This window comes from Ceratocystis lukuohia, assembly GCF_044167205.1.
Source record: "Ceratocystis lukuohia strain C4212 chromosome Unknown Supercontig5_pilon, whole genome shotgun sequence".
Taxonomy (NCBI): Eukaryota; Fungi; Ascomycota; class Sordariomycetes; order Microascales; family Ceratocystidaceae; genus Ceratocystis; species Ceratocystis lukuohia.
The window spans coordinates 1,788,448-1,802,643 of NW_027263524.1; the positions used below are offsets into that span (position 1 = coordinate 1,788,448).

At 47.7% G+C, this 14,196-nt stretch overlaps 3 protein-coding genes across 3 annotated transcripts; 2 read left to right on the forward strand and 1 right to left on the reverse strand.

Annotated features, from left to right (window-relative positions):
- Positions 1-756: 756 nt before the first annotated feature.
- Positions 757-2,110, reverse strand: HOO65_050432 (mating type 1-1-2; the record flags this gene model as incomplete). Its single annotated transcript, XM_071003388.1, has 4 exons — positions 757-999; positions 1,088-1,144; positions 1,212-1,304; positions 1,373-2,110. The coding sequence occupies 4 exons, from the start codon at positions 2,108-2,110 to the stop codon at positions 757-759; spliced, it is 1,131 nt and encodes a 376-aa protein (XP_070858491.1).
- A 3,145-nt stretch (positions 2,111-5,255) lies between these two features.
- Positions 5,256-7,232, forward strand: HOO65_050433 (uncharacterized protein; the record flags this gene model as incomplete). Its single annotated transcript, XM_071000891.1, has 1 exon — positions 5,256-7,232. One exon carries the CDS (start codon positions 5,256-5,258, stop codon positions 7,230-7,232), a length of 1,977 nt encoding a protein of 658 aa, XP_070858492.1.
- Positions 7,233-9,122: 1,890 nt separating this feature from the next.
- Positions 9,123-13,835, forward strand: HOO65_050434 (putative importin; the record flags this gene model as incomplete). Its single annotated transcript, XM_071003084.1, has 6 exons — positions 9,123-9,212; positions 9,379-9,457; positions 10,314-12,854; positions 12,930-13,102; positions 13,500-13,623; positions 13,684-13,835. 6 exons carry the CDS (start codon positions 9,123-9,125, stop codon positions 13,833-13,835), a joined length of 3,159 nt encoding a protein of 1,052 aa, XP_070858493.1.
- Between the last annotated feature and the right edge of the window lie 361 nt (positions 13,836-14,196).

A 14,196-nucleotide genomic window follows, 5' to 3' on the forward strand; every position in this document is an offset into this window, starting at 1 on the left:
AATGATATCATCAAGGTGGCATTCAGGCTGCATGTTATGAAAACAGCACCTAAAATAGTAACATCATGAAAGAATTCTCAGCTATACCTTATGGAGACAGCGCTTGCAGCAGCGTCAGTCAAACAGCACTTATGAAAACATCTTTTAGGCAGCAATGCAGAATACACACTTTGAAAACAGCGCCTATAATGATATCATCAAGGCGGCATTCAGGCTGTATGTTATGAAAACAGCACCTAAAATAGTAACATCATGAAAGAATTCTCAACTATACCTTATGGAGACAGCGCTTGCAGTAGCGTCAGTCAAACAGCACTTATGAAAACATCTTTTAGGCGGCAATGCAGAATACACACTTTGAAAACAGCGCCTACGATGATATCATCAAGGCGGCATTCAGGGTGTATGCTATGAAAACAGCACTTGCAAAAGAATCAACAAAATAACTGGTGATATATCTCATGAAAGCAATATTGTGGCGAGAACCAAGCAAGTGACACTCACGAGATCATTGCCTAAGCGGCATGCGGAATACACGCTATGAAAGCAGCAACTGCAAAATCGCTATTATGGAAGAATTCAAAATACATCCCATGCAGATGCCGAATTTCAATGATAACGTCACCATAGCAGTATTCAGAAAATACACTGAGGAAGGGGCATTTTTACGCTGGTTAGGAAAAGAGACTGCATGTGATGGTATTGCGAAAACACTGGTGGTATTATGTATTTGTTTCAGGGCACCAGCAAAATCAGCTACTGTGAGCTCTTACCAACACTTTCTCCCCATGACTCACTTGTTGTTGGCTGTTGGCGGGGCATCTCGTACTTCCGACATTTGAACAGCATTAGGCCTTCTGAAGGGCGGTTGAGAAAAGGCGGCGCTAGAAAGTCGGTATTCTGCGGGGGGTCAATAGGCCCATCTGGATCACAAGCCATCAGAGTTTCGCAGAAGTTGAGGGTCAGGTTGCCGTTAAGGTCTGTGATTGGATATCGGCACTATGCAAGGGGTGTACAAGGAGCTAGTTAGTGAGAGCATGACCACGGCAGAGTAGTACTCAAGACAAGAGAATCCCAAGGAACATACAACTTGCCCGATGCCAGCGGGTTGGTAAACTTCTAGCGGGATAACGCAACGCTTTGTCTGTAAAAACATCAGCAATTGTTTCATTTTACAAAGCCTGAAGAAAATAATTGGAAAGTAAGCTCACCTCAACGCTAGGCTTATTGCTGGAAATGTTGGGGTAAGGCTCGCCCGAAAGCCCTGCCACGGTCTCAAATGACATCAATGGGACATCACCCAACTATTACGGGTCAGAATCAAGTCAAGCTATAGTCAGTTCCGAGGAATATATGGGTGATTAGAATTTACTTTCCTTGCCGCAAGGGCATACTCTTCTTTCAACTTCGATATCCATTCCAGAGTTTTGGTCGGTATGGCAAAGGTAATCGGCCTTGACCAGTACGCGGCGTCCGTATAGTCGCCCTTGAAGAACATGGACTGCCCTCGGTTTCGGAAGAACTTGGACCAAGACGAGCCGTAGACTCTGTAGGCCGGGTGTAGATACGGCAGGTCTCTCCACCCTACCCTACCATAGATATTTTTAACCGAAATCTGTAGAGACAAATCATCATCGAATTTGATTGACGAACCAGCCCTCAAGCCCAGCTCACGTCCGGGGAAATTTTTCAATATGTCGAGGGGTGGAAGGACTTGGTCCCACATGAAGCGTAAGAAGACTTCGGTGCCCAGGACTCCATATGGCTCCATCATACCATCAATCGAGGCTGGGTTTATTTCGGAACTCAGAAGCCAGTTAACTATGATCAAAGCAGCTACAATTGCCACCGTAGCACTGTTCGCCGCTAGAATTGCATGTCTCTCAGCTGTTTGTAAATGGGCCATTGGCTTCCACATATTAGTAGTTAGGACAATTGCTCGGTAGCCCTGAAGAGAGATTCCCCGGGACAACTTAACATCAAATATGAAGGGCATGGCTGCTTTGTTCCATGCGTGTAGTAGGCGGTGGACTATGCCATTGTGATCAAGTTTGATCCCACCAGCTAGGGCGCGGACCGCAGAAACAATAGGTTGTGAACTAGCATACATAGTAAGGTCTATGATAACCATCACCTCTTTTACCGCATCTAAAGTGAAGTCGTTGTAAGCAAGATCCATATCACATTCAGGACACAGGAAGCTCGGTATTACCCTTGCTAAGGTGATCTGCAAAAAACTTGGCATATTTCATGGGATTCTTTCGACGGCGCCGGAGGCATTCTGTGAGGATTTCGTAATGTAGTTCCTGGATAGATTGTGATGATAATGTGAGAGGTATTTCCCGCTCTAAGCGCGCTGGCGCGACTTTGTCAAACTCTCTGCTCATGTTGCATCGAGCTAATGTTTGTTCTGCTGCGGCTAGGTTTGTTGAAGTTGATAGAAGTCCTTGTAACTGGGTTCATGAGAGAGGAAAATGCAAATCAACCATCTCTCCTAGACTTTGTCAGCATGATAGATGCACCTTACCAAAGTTGAAGCTTTCATTTTAATCAGAGTTTGAGGTAGCCAAGCAGAGTTATCACGGTTGCCAGAGAAACAAATGCATTTCCCACAAGCCCGAAAGTCATTGAAGCCATACCTCGGAAATGTTTGCACAGCACTTATTTGAGTGAAATGTCGATGCAGTTTTCTAAAATACAAAGGTTTCCATTTCTCCCCTCAAGGTTCATTCAAATCCCAATCTCAAGCATAACCTCTTGGAGGTTATGTTGCCACAACAACTCAACTTGTGTAACATTTACATTCACACAAGTTTTAGTTTTCCCTTTTATAGCACAATTGAGATTTAGGTAGACTCTTAGGGTTACTTGCTCGTGCACCCTACCCTATTTTCTTTGACACGTATGGCAATTATACCCAATAATGTGACGAAAGCCCCATATAATAATAAATGTTAAAATACTTATGGCACATTGACTGTGCCACTACTACACAATGGAAACCTGCCTGGCAACTCAGACACACAATGTGCAACAACAATTTTTAGCATCGGGGCTATGGGTCACCCAATATGTCAAACCTCAAATGTGCCAGTTTAAAAGTCAGAGGCAATTGGCGTCATACTTGCATCTCCAGCCCTAAATTTGGTGGCCATGTACTGCTTTTTACGCTGTGATTTCAGTCAAGCCGAAGAAGATGGGAAAACAGAGTTTATAGAAGAGGAAAATGTGCGTGCACGCTGTCACGTTTCAGTGTTTGGATTAGAATATAGCAACCTTGAATTAAGCTATCATGGTGTACCAAAGATTCCAGTTCATATATTTCATGAGGCTAATATATATAGCTGAAAAAAGATCCGCAACAATTCAATTCATGCCCGTTGATGGGGATGGGGAGCAGACCTTCTTTCTTGAAACGTTGATATCCTGATGCCGTTACTTAGGGTTATAGGATACCACCGCCATTGGAAAACCCTCTGGGGTCTGGGGCATCGGGTTAATAACTCCACCAATCGGGTGATGAAAAGACATGCGCCCAGAATTTCGTCGGACGATGGACAAAATTACAGCCAAGTTCATCTATGTATTCCTAATTCCGTTCAGCGTAAAGGGGAATCCTGTTTTTTCCTGTGGTCTCAGACCGATACAAGCCCTTGCGGGTTTAGGGTTTTAGGGCTCTCACTTTGTCATGCAGCTTACCATCCGGCTCAAGTAGCCAGCCAGAAGACCAGACCAAACAGAGCAATTGAATTTGCCCCTACTTAGAATACACCACGCCACAAACTTTGCTATAGGGATATGAAGAAAGAAAAGTAGTCTTGATGTTGCACACAAACACTGTGAACAGATAGGGGGAGCCTGGCTGGATTACCTTGGCCTGGGCCTACTTTGCTGCCTAGGCTTTCTTTCTTGTTTCAAATTTGCAGTCAGAATTTATTCCGAAATTTTCCACTTCTAACTCTACTTCAACAGCAAAAATTCCTCGGAAAATTATGTTACTGGATGGCGAGTTGGACCGAGGCGAGCAAATACTTCGCGTAATGGAAGTGACACTGGTGATGTTTGAAGACTGAGGGCGACGTTGGCATTGGTTGAATGAGTGAATGGTTGGATTTTCCGTTCTTTCCCTTGGAGGAGGACCAAGAAAGAATTTTCTGATTTATTACTTCCGTAATAACCTTCAAACTTGGGCTTGTGACTTTGATCTTCCATTTCCTAGTTAATTACAACACAATTTCATTCCATCTCCTAACATGCGACCGATCTTAATCGACTTAAGTCTAGACGCCCCGACGATCATGAAAATCTCTAGAGAAGCTATCTTTAGCTTCCTCGTACCAATAATTTGCTCTTGTCTCGTGCTAGCTGCTGTTCTAGGCCGTGTCGGAGAAAGATCTGATGCAACTGCGAACCACTGACAAAGCAACCCTTCCCCTCTCCATCCCGTCTCATGACAATGATCACCTGTGCGCCCCTGAAAAGCGCAAGAAAAAGTGGGAGAGTTTGCCAAGGTCCACGGTCAGTAACCTTATGGGATTTCTTCCTCATCCGAAAACTTTGTTGAGCCTACTTGGTCTGGGCAGACTAACAACAACGAACACCTTCATGAGCATGAACAAGGAAAACAAGGAGGAGAGACTGGTCTGCCCTGTGATTTCGGCTAACATGGACTTCTGAAACCTACATAGTACCACATTATGCACGGACAATATTTACAACATTACCATGATCCATGGCAAGTATCGCCAGACCTGAGCTAAGAGCCAGCAAAAATGAGGACCCTGCGGCGAAGAGGGAAAAAGAGAAGGTGAAGGAGAAAACAAAAGGGTTGTTTGACTAGATGTTGATCCTCTCCGGATAAAGCGCCTTGGCTCGATAAGGTCTGTAACTTGAAGGGATATAGACTTGGGCTTCTCCCGTTCTCCTCGTCGAATTCTTTTTCCCTTTCCCTTTCCTCTCTAAGCTCAGATTGACTTCTCTGCAATCAAGATCTTCGACGTCTCCCTCTCACGGCTTCCGTGTCTTGTACTTTTTCTTCGCTCTGTGAGCTGTCTTTCTTTAAACTTCAAGTCACTTCAGTTGACGTTCCGTTCTTTCTATACAAACCCACACTCTTTTGAGGCAGGCCTCAGTTTCATTCTTTTTTTCTTTTTTCTCTCTCTTTTTCGCTTTCTTTCCTTGCCGTGGAAAAAGAAACACCTGCTAGCAATAACGTCTGTGAAGTCTAGTCTTTCGTTTGATCCATTCCAGTCAGCATGCGTTTTTCCTCCATTATAAACGTGGCCGTGCAGATCTCTGTGGCGGCCGCCCAGATCACCGAGTCCATGCTTGCCAAGTCGGTGGATTCTATGACCCTCAAGTCTTCCTTCAACCCTATCAAGGAAGCTTACTGGACTGGTCTTCCCCACCATCGTCGCACCCCCTTTGCCGTGTCTCCTGACGGAAAGACTGGTTACATTGCTTACCTTGATGCCAGCGAGACCGATGTCCATGTGCAGGCTCTCGACCCCACAACCTTCAAGGAGACTGGCACTGCCGTCACTGTTACTGGTGCCAAGGAAGCTGGTGGTTTGGTTGCCCACAACGATGGCTTTGCGCTTTTGACTAACGAGGCTTTGCCTTCCGGCACCTCCGGTGCCCCCCCGGACAACACACCCGTTGCAGTTCTGTACCGTTACGACGCCTCGGGCACACAAACATGGAAGACTTTCCTGGGCGGCCCTAACATTGACAGCGATAACAACTTGGCTTCTCCTGATATTAACGGTGACCTTGTCTTTTCTGAGGCGGCCGGTTACTACGCTGCCTACATTGTAGTGACGGCATACTCTGGCTCTGCTACGGGCCACTTTGGTGATGCCATCCGTTACATAACCACTGATGGCAAGCTTGAGAATATCCCCGGTGCTTCTAGTTCATGGGGCTGCAGTCACAACACTGGTATTGCTCTTGAGGCCGCCGATGCTCCCCCCTTCGCCAGTCTTTGCGCTGAGGATCAGGGCGCTCTTTGGCTCAACACTAAAAGCCAGGGCATGATGAACGACAACGTCAAGGTCAGCAACGAGCATGTCATCAATGGTGCTAGCAACGAGGCCATGGGTGGAATGAGTGGTTCCTACAGCGGCATGGCTCGCTTCGGAGGTGCCAAAGCTGACAGCAACTCGTACATTTTCACCTGGGTTTCCCGTGGTGCTATTGACCTGACTGCCAACACCTGGATGGGTGATGGTTACACCAAGTCTGAGAACCGCACTGTGGCCCGTAATGTTGCGATTGCTACTTTTTCGGACAAGAACACTCTGGTTGGTGAGGAGGCTACTTCCGTCGTTGGCTCTGCCGATGGCGACTCGCAGGTTAACTGGGTGACGAATGGCTCTGCCGATTGCCAGAACGCCCATGCGGCTACCTTTGATGCTACCAATGCGCTCGTTACGTGGGAGCAGATTGACAGCCCCCAGTGCAACTTCGATGCTATGGGCTGCCAGGGTGCTTTCTCTGGTACCTACTACCAGCAGATTGGCAGCGACGGCAAGAAGGTTGGCGAGCCGCTCAAGTCAATGGACTCGTTCGTTGCGGGCGACATGGTGACGATGCCTGATGGCCGTATCTGCTGGCCGTACGTTGCTATGGACTGGAAGCTGGATGGCCCTGCCAACGCTATGCAGGCGTCCGCTTCTAAGATGTCGTTTGCCTGCATTGGCCTTTCTGGCGGTGGCGGTGGCAGCAGCGGTGGTTCTGCCACTGGATCTAGCACTGCTCCTGCCTCATCTGCTGCGCCTTCTACTGCCTCTTCGGCTGCGCCCAATGGTGCTACTCCCACTGAGTACACTGCCCCTACTGAGAACAATGCTCCTACTGAGAACAGCATTCCTACTGAGGCCGCCGCCCCTACTGGCTACGAGCCCTCTGGCCCCGAGGCTCCGGCAGCTCCGCCGTCGACATTTGAGACGGTTGTGACGCCTTCGGCTGCTCCCACTGATGCCCCAGAGGGTGTTCCTGTTAACCCTGGCCCGGGCGAGGACTATCCCGTTGACGATACTCCTGCTGAAACAGCCACGTCAGATTCTGCTGCCAACACTACTCCCGCTCCGTACCCCGACTTCTCGGGGTTCCCTGACTTCCCTTCGTTCACTGGCATGCCTGGCGGCTATGGTGGCTACGGTGGCTTTGGCAAAGGAAAGGAATGCAACATCAAGGGTCGCACTGTTACCATCACTACGACAGTTTACTAGAGAATTAGAGAAACTTTCTTTGCCCCTTCTTTTTCTTTGATAGAACCGGCTTGGAAGCCAATACAAGACACGAACCGTTTAGCCCATGATCCATTTTCTTGTTTCCCTGTCCTATGATTTACTAGTGACTTATGTTTACCATGCATTGGCTATTTCCTCCTGATTTGGACGTGGAGTTACCGACTTGTATCACGTTGCCCGTCTCAGGTTTCATCGTGGCGTTACTTGTCTGCCGATGAATGGTAACAAGGACTAAGGCGTTTATTGGATGAAGCAAATGTTGGTTCGACGATGGACAGCGATTCAGAAAGGGTGGGGGATAGAGGGGAAGGTAAAGCTTAGCTGGCATGGCATAAAAGGCGGTGAAGCAGCAGCAAGGTGGAACCGCTAAAACGTCACAGCGGGGTTGGGTGACAAGCCCCACAACATGCAGCAACGAATCTGCCAAATTTCAAATTCCAAATTTCCACATTGACCCAGTTTAATGATCAGCCGCGGATTAGCCGAAGCACTATTTTCTTTCATGTTTGGACAGGTGGAAGGTGGAGTTAGTTCGGGAATGATGAAGAGGGGGGGAGCCTTCTACTGATAAGTTCTTTGAGGAACATGTACTTGGCATTGACTTACTGGAGAGCGTTTACTGGGGAGTTCGTGGTAGAGACACCTACCTCCCTATTATTTCATGATTATTTTATATTTTCGAAAGACACTTCAGAGTTCAGTTCTGATTTTACGATAATTCTGCTTTCTAATAGAGTCTCTTGGTGTTTAACCACAGCGTCTCTCTTGGAAAGAGTCGTTAATTTAAGAGACTTGCCCCTTTCTATTTGTTATTTTTAGAGGGCTATGTACTGATTCCTCTTTTTTTTTTGGGAGTTCTAAGGGGGTACAGCGCTGGCTGGAGGGCTCATCCTATCTGTTGTTGGAGAAGCCCTTGCATTTCCTTGTTTCTTGGGCGGGGCTGGGCTGGGCTGGGGATTTCTTACTGACTCTACTTCTGAGAGAGTCCCACCTGTTTCTGCGAGTCCCTCCTGTTTGCTGGAGCTCTCCCCTGTTTACTGAGAGCCTTTTATGTTTCTATTGAGCCCCCTTACCCCCCCCGAACGGTGATATGCTTACAACACATCTGGCAGAATCTACTGGAAGGTGACAGAATAAAATAAGGCAATTGCAGCTTTTTTAGGCCTCTGATAACACTGGTAATCGCGTTTTGCCTTTCCAATTTGTGTGTCTCGACAACCGGCAATTAACTCGACACAAGGCAATTGCTACGCTGCCACAAAGCCGAGAATAAAAAACACAGACCAAGACGAGTTGATCGTCTTTTCTTCTTAGCCTCTTTTTTTGCGTAGGTTAGTCTACATAATCATGATAATGAGTTGGCCACTATAAGAATAGTTCAGAAATATAAACTCTTCTATTCGCCTTTCCATTTCTTATTCCATATCCGTACTGGTTATGTTTTTTTTTCCTTGTTTCATTTGATTGTGTGGGGAGGAGCACCCTCCTTGTCTTTCTGTTTTTCTTTTCTCTATTCATAGTGTTGCTCTGCCCCAAAAACGTACACAAGGAACCACTATCCAGCGTTGTCCCTCTTTGGCAGAAAAAATAGAAGAGAAAATCCCACGACGACAAATCTCTTAACAGCTTGACCTTTTTTTTTCTTCTCCTTTTAAATCATCCTTCCCCCTCGAACTTTGCTTCGACCATCCGAATATCGACCAACCGATTCGATCGGCGTTAATTCTATCTATCCGCCTTCTATCTAACATTATTACTTCCAAGAGGCCTATCTCCATCTTGTGAAGTTTCAAATTTGTCGTCATTGTCGGCGTCCCCTCCTCTCTGGCGTCGCTCTTTTCTATAACCCCCCCCCCCCCCCACCTCATCATGGATGCTGGCCAGATCCGCAGCCTTTTGGAGGCTATTCTGGCTCCCAATGCCGATACTAGAAAGCAAGCAGAGACTCAGCTGCAACAGGTAAGAAGCTATCTAGACTGGGAGGCTGTGTTGACGATATTCACAGACGGGCGAAGTCCAAAGGTGGATGGATAAAGTCCAAAAGTGGAGGGCGTTCAAAGATTAGTGTTCTAAGGTTGAGGATGTCTAAAAACTAAGCTAACTGTGTTTGCCTGTCTTGCTATAGTTCCATGAGCAACCTGGCTTCCTCAACATTCTGTTGGATATTTTGCAAACTGAACAGATTGACAGCGTCCGCCTGTCCAGTACGTATTCCCCCACGACCTGACCGACCGGACGACATATACACATCTACACATACAGATTTCCACACACACATTATCACATTACCACTACTCCGTGTTCCGCTCCGACTATCCCGGAAAACCTCTCCCACTGCCACTCTGTCGCCCACTTCCGTCTTCCACTGTCACCATATCTTCCACTCTGTTCCTTTCTCTGCCACTTCTACTCCTAAATTTCTGCAACCCACACCAAACTTCCACCCCTACTTTGCCTAATTCCCAACAGCCATTTTCCTAATTACCAACTCCTAGTCTAACCCTTAAAACCCTGAACGCTTCAATTTTACTCTCTCCACTCCATATTTTTTTTCCAACTCCCAGGCCTAGCTTCCCTCCCATTCCACTAATTTCTAACTCCTCTGATCCCTCCTCCCTTGCTCCTTGCACACCGACGCCAACATTCCAGTTGAATCAACAACATATCATGTACTAAACGTACTGAATGTACTAAACGTCTTAGACGATGCAGACAAGGCACTGCGTCCTACAAATCACATCATACATCCATCAAACACTACATGTATCACCTATATCATGTACACATCCACTACCACCTTCACCACATTCGCACATCACATGCACATGTTTAGGCACAGGCTATGCACGTACGCGTAGATGTGATATACTGGACACTACCCTACGGAGATGCAGATACACCCACAAACACACATAAACATAGCCACATGTGCATATATTTGCATATATACATGTGGACACACGAACACAAGGTTGCACACGTAAAACACGCAAACACACAAACACAAACACAGACTTATAGATGCTCACGTTCTACCCTACTAACACTATTACTATGTAGCCGCCATCTACATCAAGAACCGAGTGAACCATGCTTGGGGTGCAGGTGTTTTCGAGGCGGGCGGAGAAACTGAATTTCTCATCCCGGAAGCTGAAAAGGCCGTGTTCCGCGAGCGCATTCTCCCAATCATGGCTACGGCAGAGGGGCTTGTCCGTCCGCAGATGATCTCTATCCTGCAGCGTGTTTTGCACTATGACTTCCCGGAAAAGTGGCCGTCATTCTTGGACTTTGCCATCCAACTCCTCAACACGAACGACACGCGTAGTGTGCTGACGGGGCTTGAGTGCCTGCTGGCCATATGTCGCACGTACCGGTACAAAACGAGCGATTCGGAGTCTCGCCATCACCTTGATAAAATCATTGAAGGCACGTTTTCCCGGTTGCTTGCAATTTGTGCTGAGCTTGTTGATCAAGAGAGTGATGAAGCGAGCGAGATGCTGCACCTCGCTCTCAAGTGCTACAAGCACGCTACATGGCTGGAGCTTTCTGATTTCCTCAGAAGCCAGGCCCAGAGTCACGGCTGGTGCTCGGTCTTCTTGCGTACGATCGGCAAAACTCTCCCAGCCACCGCGATGGAGGGCGAGCCATACGAGCGCGAGAAGCACCATTGGTGGAAGGCCAAGAAGTGGGCCTACTTTAACCTGAACCGGCTGTTTATTAGACACGGCAACACTTCGACGGTCAGCAAGTCCTCGGATCCCAGTCAGCAGCAGTTTGCGCAGGACTTTACGACCAACGTCGCCCCGGAGATCCTCAAGGCTTACCTCGCAGAGATTGAGAAATGGGTGGCCAAAACCTCTTGGCTATCTCGGCCGTGCTTGTCGTACACCCTCGTTTTCCTAGATGAATCAGTCCGGCCTAAGGAGATGTGGGCCCATTTGAAGCCGCACTTGCAGAATATCATTACTCACTTTGTCTTTCCGGTGATTTGTCTTTCGGAGGAGGATATTGAAAAGTTTGAAGACGAACCCGAAGAGTACTTGCACCGCGCACTCAACTACTTTGAAGAGACTACAGCTCCAGACGTTGCCGCAACCAATTTCCTGAGCAGCTTGACCAAGCATCGCCGCAAGCAGACGTTTGAAATTCTCAAGTTCATCAACAATGTTGTCAACGAGTATGAACAAGCAGCCCCAGAAGTCAAGAATCACGTGGCTAAGGAAGGCGCCCTGCGCATGATTGGCACCCTTGCACCCATTCTACTGGGTAAGAAGAGCCCTATCGCCAACGAGGTTGAATACTTTATTGTGCGGTACGTGTTTCCGGATTTCAAGAGCCCTCAAGGCTACCTGCGTTCGCGTGCCTGCGATACTGTTGAGAAGTTCGAGGCTCTTGACTTTAAGGAGGAGCGCAACTTGATCACGGTGTACCACAACATACTGGAGTGCATGGCGGATCCAGCCCTGCCAGTCCGAGTGACGGCTGCTTTAGCCCTACAGCCTCTGATCCGGCATGATGTGATTCGCATCAACATGCAACAAAACATTCCTACTATTATGCAGCAGCTGCTGAAGCTGGCAAACGAAGCGGATGTTGACGCTCTGGCAAATGTCATGGAAGACTTTGTCGAAGTATTTGCCACAGAACTGACACCATTTGCTGTTGCTCTGAGCGAGCAGCTGAGGGATACGTATCTCCGTATTATCCGAGAGCTGCTTGAGAAGAACGACAAGATTGTCAGCGATGATGAGTACTTAGAGTTTTCGGATGATAAGAGCATTACTGCTCTGGGCGTGCTTCAGACAATTGGCACACTTATTCTGACTCTGGAAAGCACACCGGATGTTCTACTGCATATCGAATCTATCTTGATGCCTATTATCCAGATTACTCTGGAGAACAAGCTGTATGACTTGTACAACGAGGTATTTGAAATTATTGACAGCTGCACTTTTGCCGCCAAGGCTATCTCGCCAACGATGTGGAAGGCATTTGAACTTATGCACACTAGCTTTAAGGGTGGAGCTGAGTTGTATCTTGAGGACATGTTGCCTGCACTCGACAACTATGTGCAATATGGAGCCGTGTTTTTGGCCACCAAGCCGGAGTATGTACAGGCACTGTTTTCGATGGTGAATGACCTGTTTATTGACCCGAAGATTACGGGGGTCGATCGCATCTGCGCATGTAAGCTAGCTGAGTCTATGATGCTGTGCCTTGGTGGTAGCATTGACGAATGTGTCAGCGGATTCTTGGCAATGGCAATGGGGGTTCTTGCCGACAATAGCAACGGAAATACATCGCGGCCGCGAACCTATCAGGTTCACCTGATGGAGATGGTGATTGGAGCGATCAAGTACAACCCACTCCTAGCCCTGCATATTTTGGAGCAGGGCAACTGGACCAACACATTCTTTACGATGTGGTTCACGCAGATGGCGTGGTTTACACGGGTCCACGACAAGAAGCTGTGCATTGCAGCCATCATGGCTCTGCTGAGCATCGGACCTCAGAACGTCCCGGCGAGCGTATCTACTGGATGGCCTCGTTTGTTGCAGGGGGTGACTGAGTTGTTCCGCACGCTGCCGCAGGCTGAGAAGAGTAAGGAGCTAGGAAGCTGACTAAAGGAGACGAGTAAAGCATCTGATGGCTAACATTTTCTTTTTTTCTCTATAGATCGTGCCGAGGCACTAAAGGACGACCTCAACTTTGACTCGTCTAACTACGACTATGGTGACAGTGAGGAATGGGCCGATAACGACACCAACTGGAACCTTGATGAAGAAGCCGAGGAGGTTGAGGAGGTGGCTGATACGACTGGTGCCTACTTTGAGTACCTTGCTGAAGAGGTAAGCGAGAATTTGAGGTTTTTGTGGAAGATGACTGGCTTTTGGCATTGGTTGCAATGGTGCTACAATTTTGTTGTGCCGCTGGGCGATTTTCCCGTGCCCCGATGCACATTGCTTGTATGCGACGGTCTTGGCTGTTCTGGAGGTGTTTGGTGCTACAAACACAAACACAGACAGACTCAGGCTCAAGCTCAGGTTCAGGCACAGGCACAAACACGAACACAGGCACAGGCACAGGCACAGGCACAGGCACAGGCACACATACATGCCCACACCTACACACATTTGGATACACACCTGCATACGCTCAACTTGCTGCTGCACCCCTTCGCCTCTGTTTGATGCTTATCCCTACAGGAATTATTGTTTTGGCTAACCAAAGGATATTAACTTGTAGGCCCGCAAGTATAGCGTTGAAGACTACGATGACGATGACGAAGATCTTGGCGAGGAAAGCGCTATTCTGGAGTCGCCCCTGGACAAGATTGAGCCCTACCAGTTGTTTGCTGTCACTATTAATAGTAAGCTAAGAGATGAGATTTGGTATGTTTTGCTTGTCTACTGACATGTATTTTTTACAGAGCTTCAAACCGAGCAGCCCGAGTTCTACAGTGGTCTGGTTGGCCAGATCCCAGCCGAAGACCAGGGCGAGATCCAGAACATTGTTAACCGGGCCCAGCAGATTGCCATGGAGGCAGCTGCAATTGGCGGTGGCGCCGTGGCTGGACAGTAAAGGACAGATAAAAAGAATGCAGAGGAAACAAAAAACGGGGAGGGGACAAGACTAGTGGCTTAGCAAGGGGGGGTAGTATGCTTTGACGTGATGAGATGGTGTCTTTTTTGTTTTGCTTATGCAGTATGTTCTCTAGTGCTTTTTTTTCCAAGTTTAAATTGTTGTACTGTTTTTTTTTGCTACTCATTTTTACTGTCTGTGATGGATGGATGTAGCTTGTTGTATGCTGCCTAAGTGAGGGGGAGGTGCTTGGGTTGGCGCGTATTAATTGAGTGGCACTGGATGACTATCTAATATCACACTGCGGCATGTGTTTGTGGGAGTGGGTGAGGGGGCGACGCGGCAGCATGAAAGAACAACA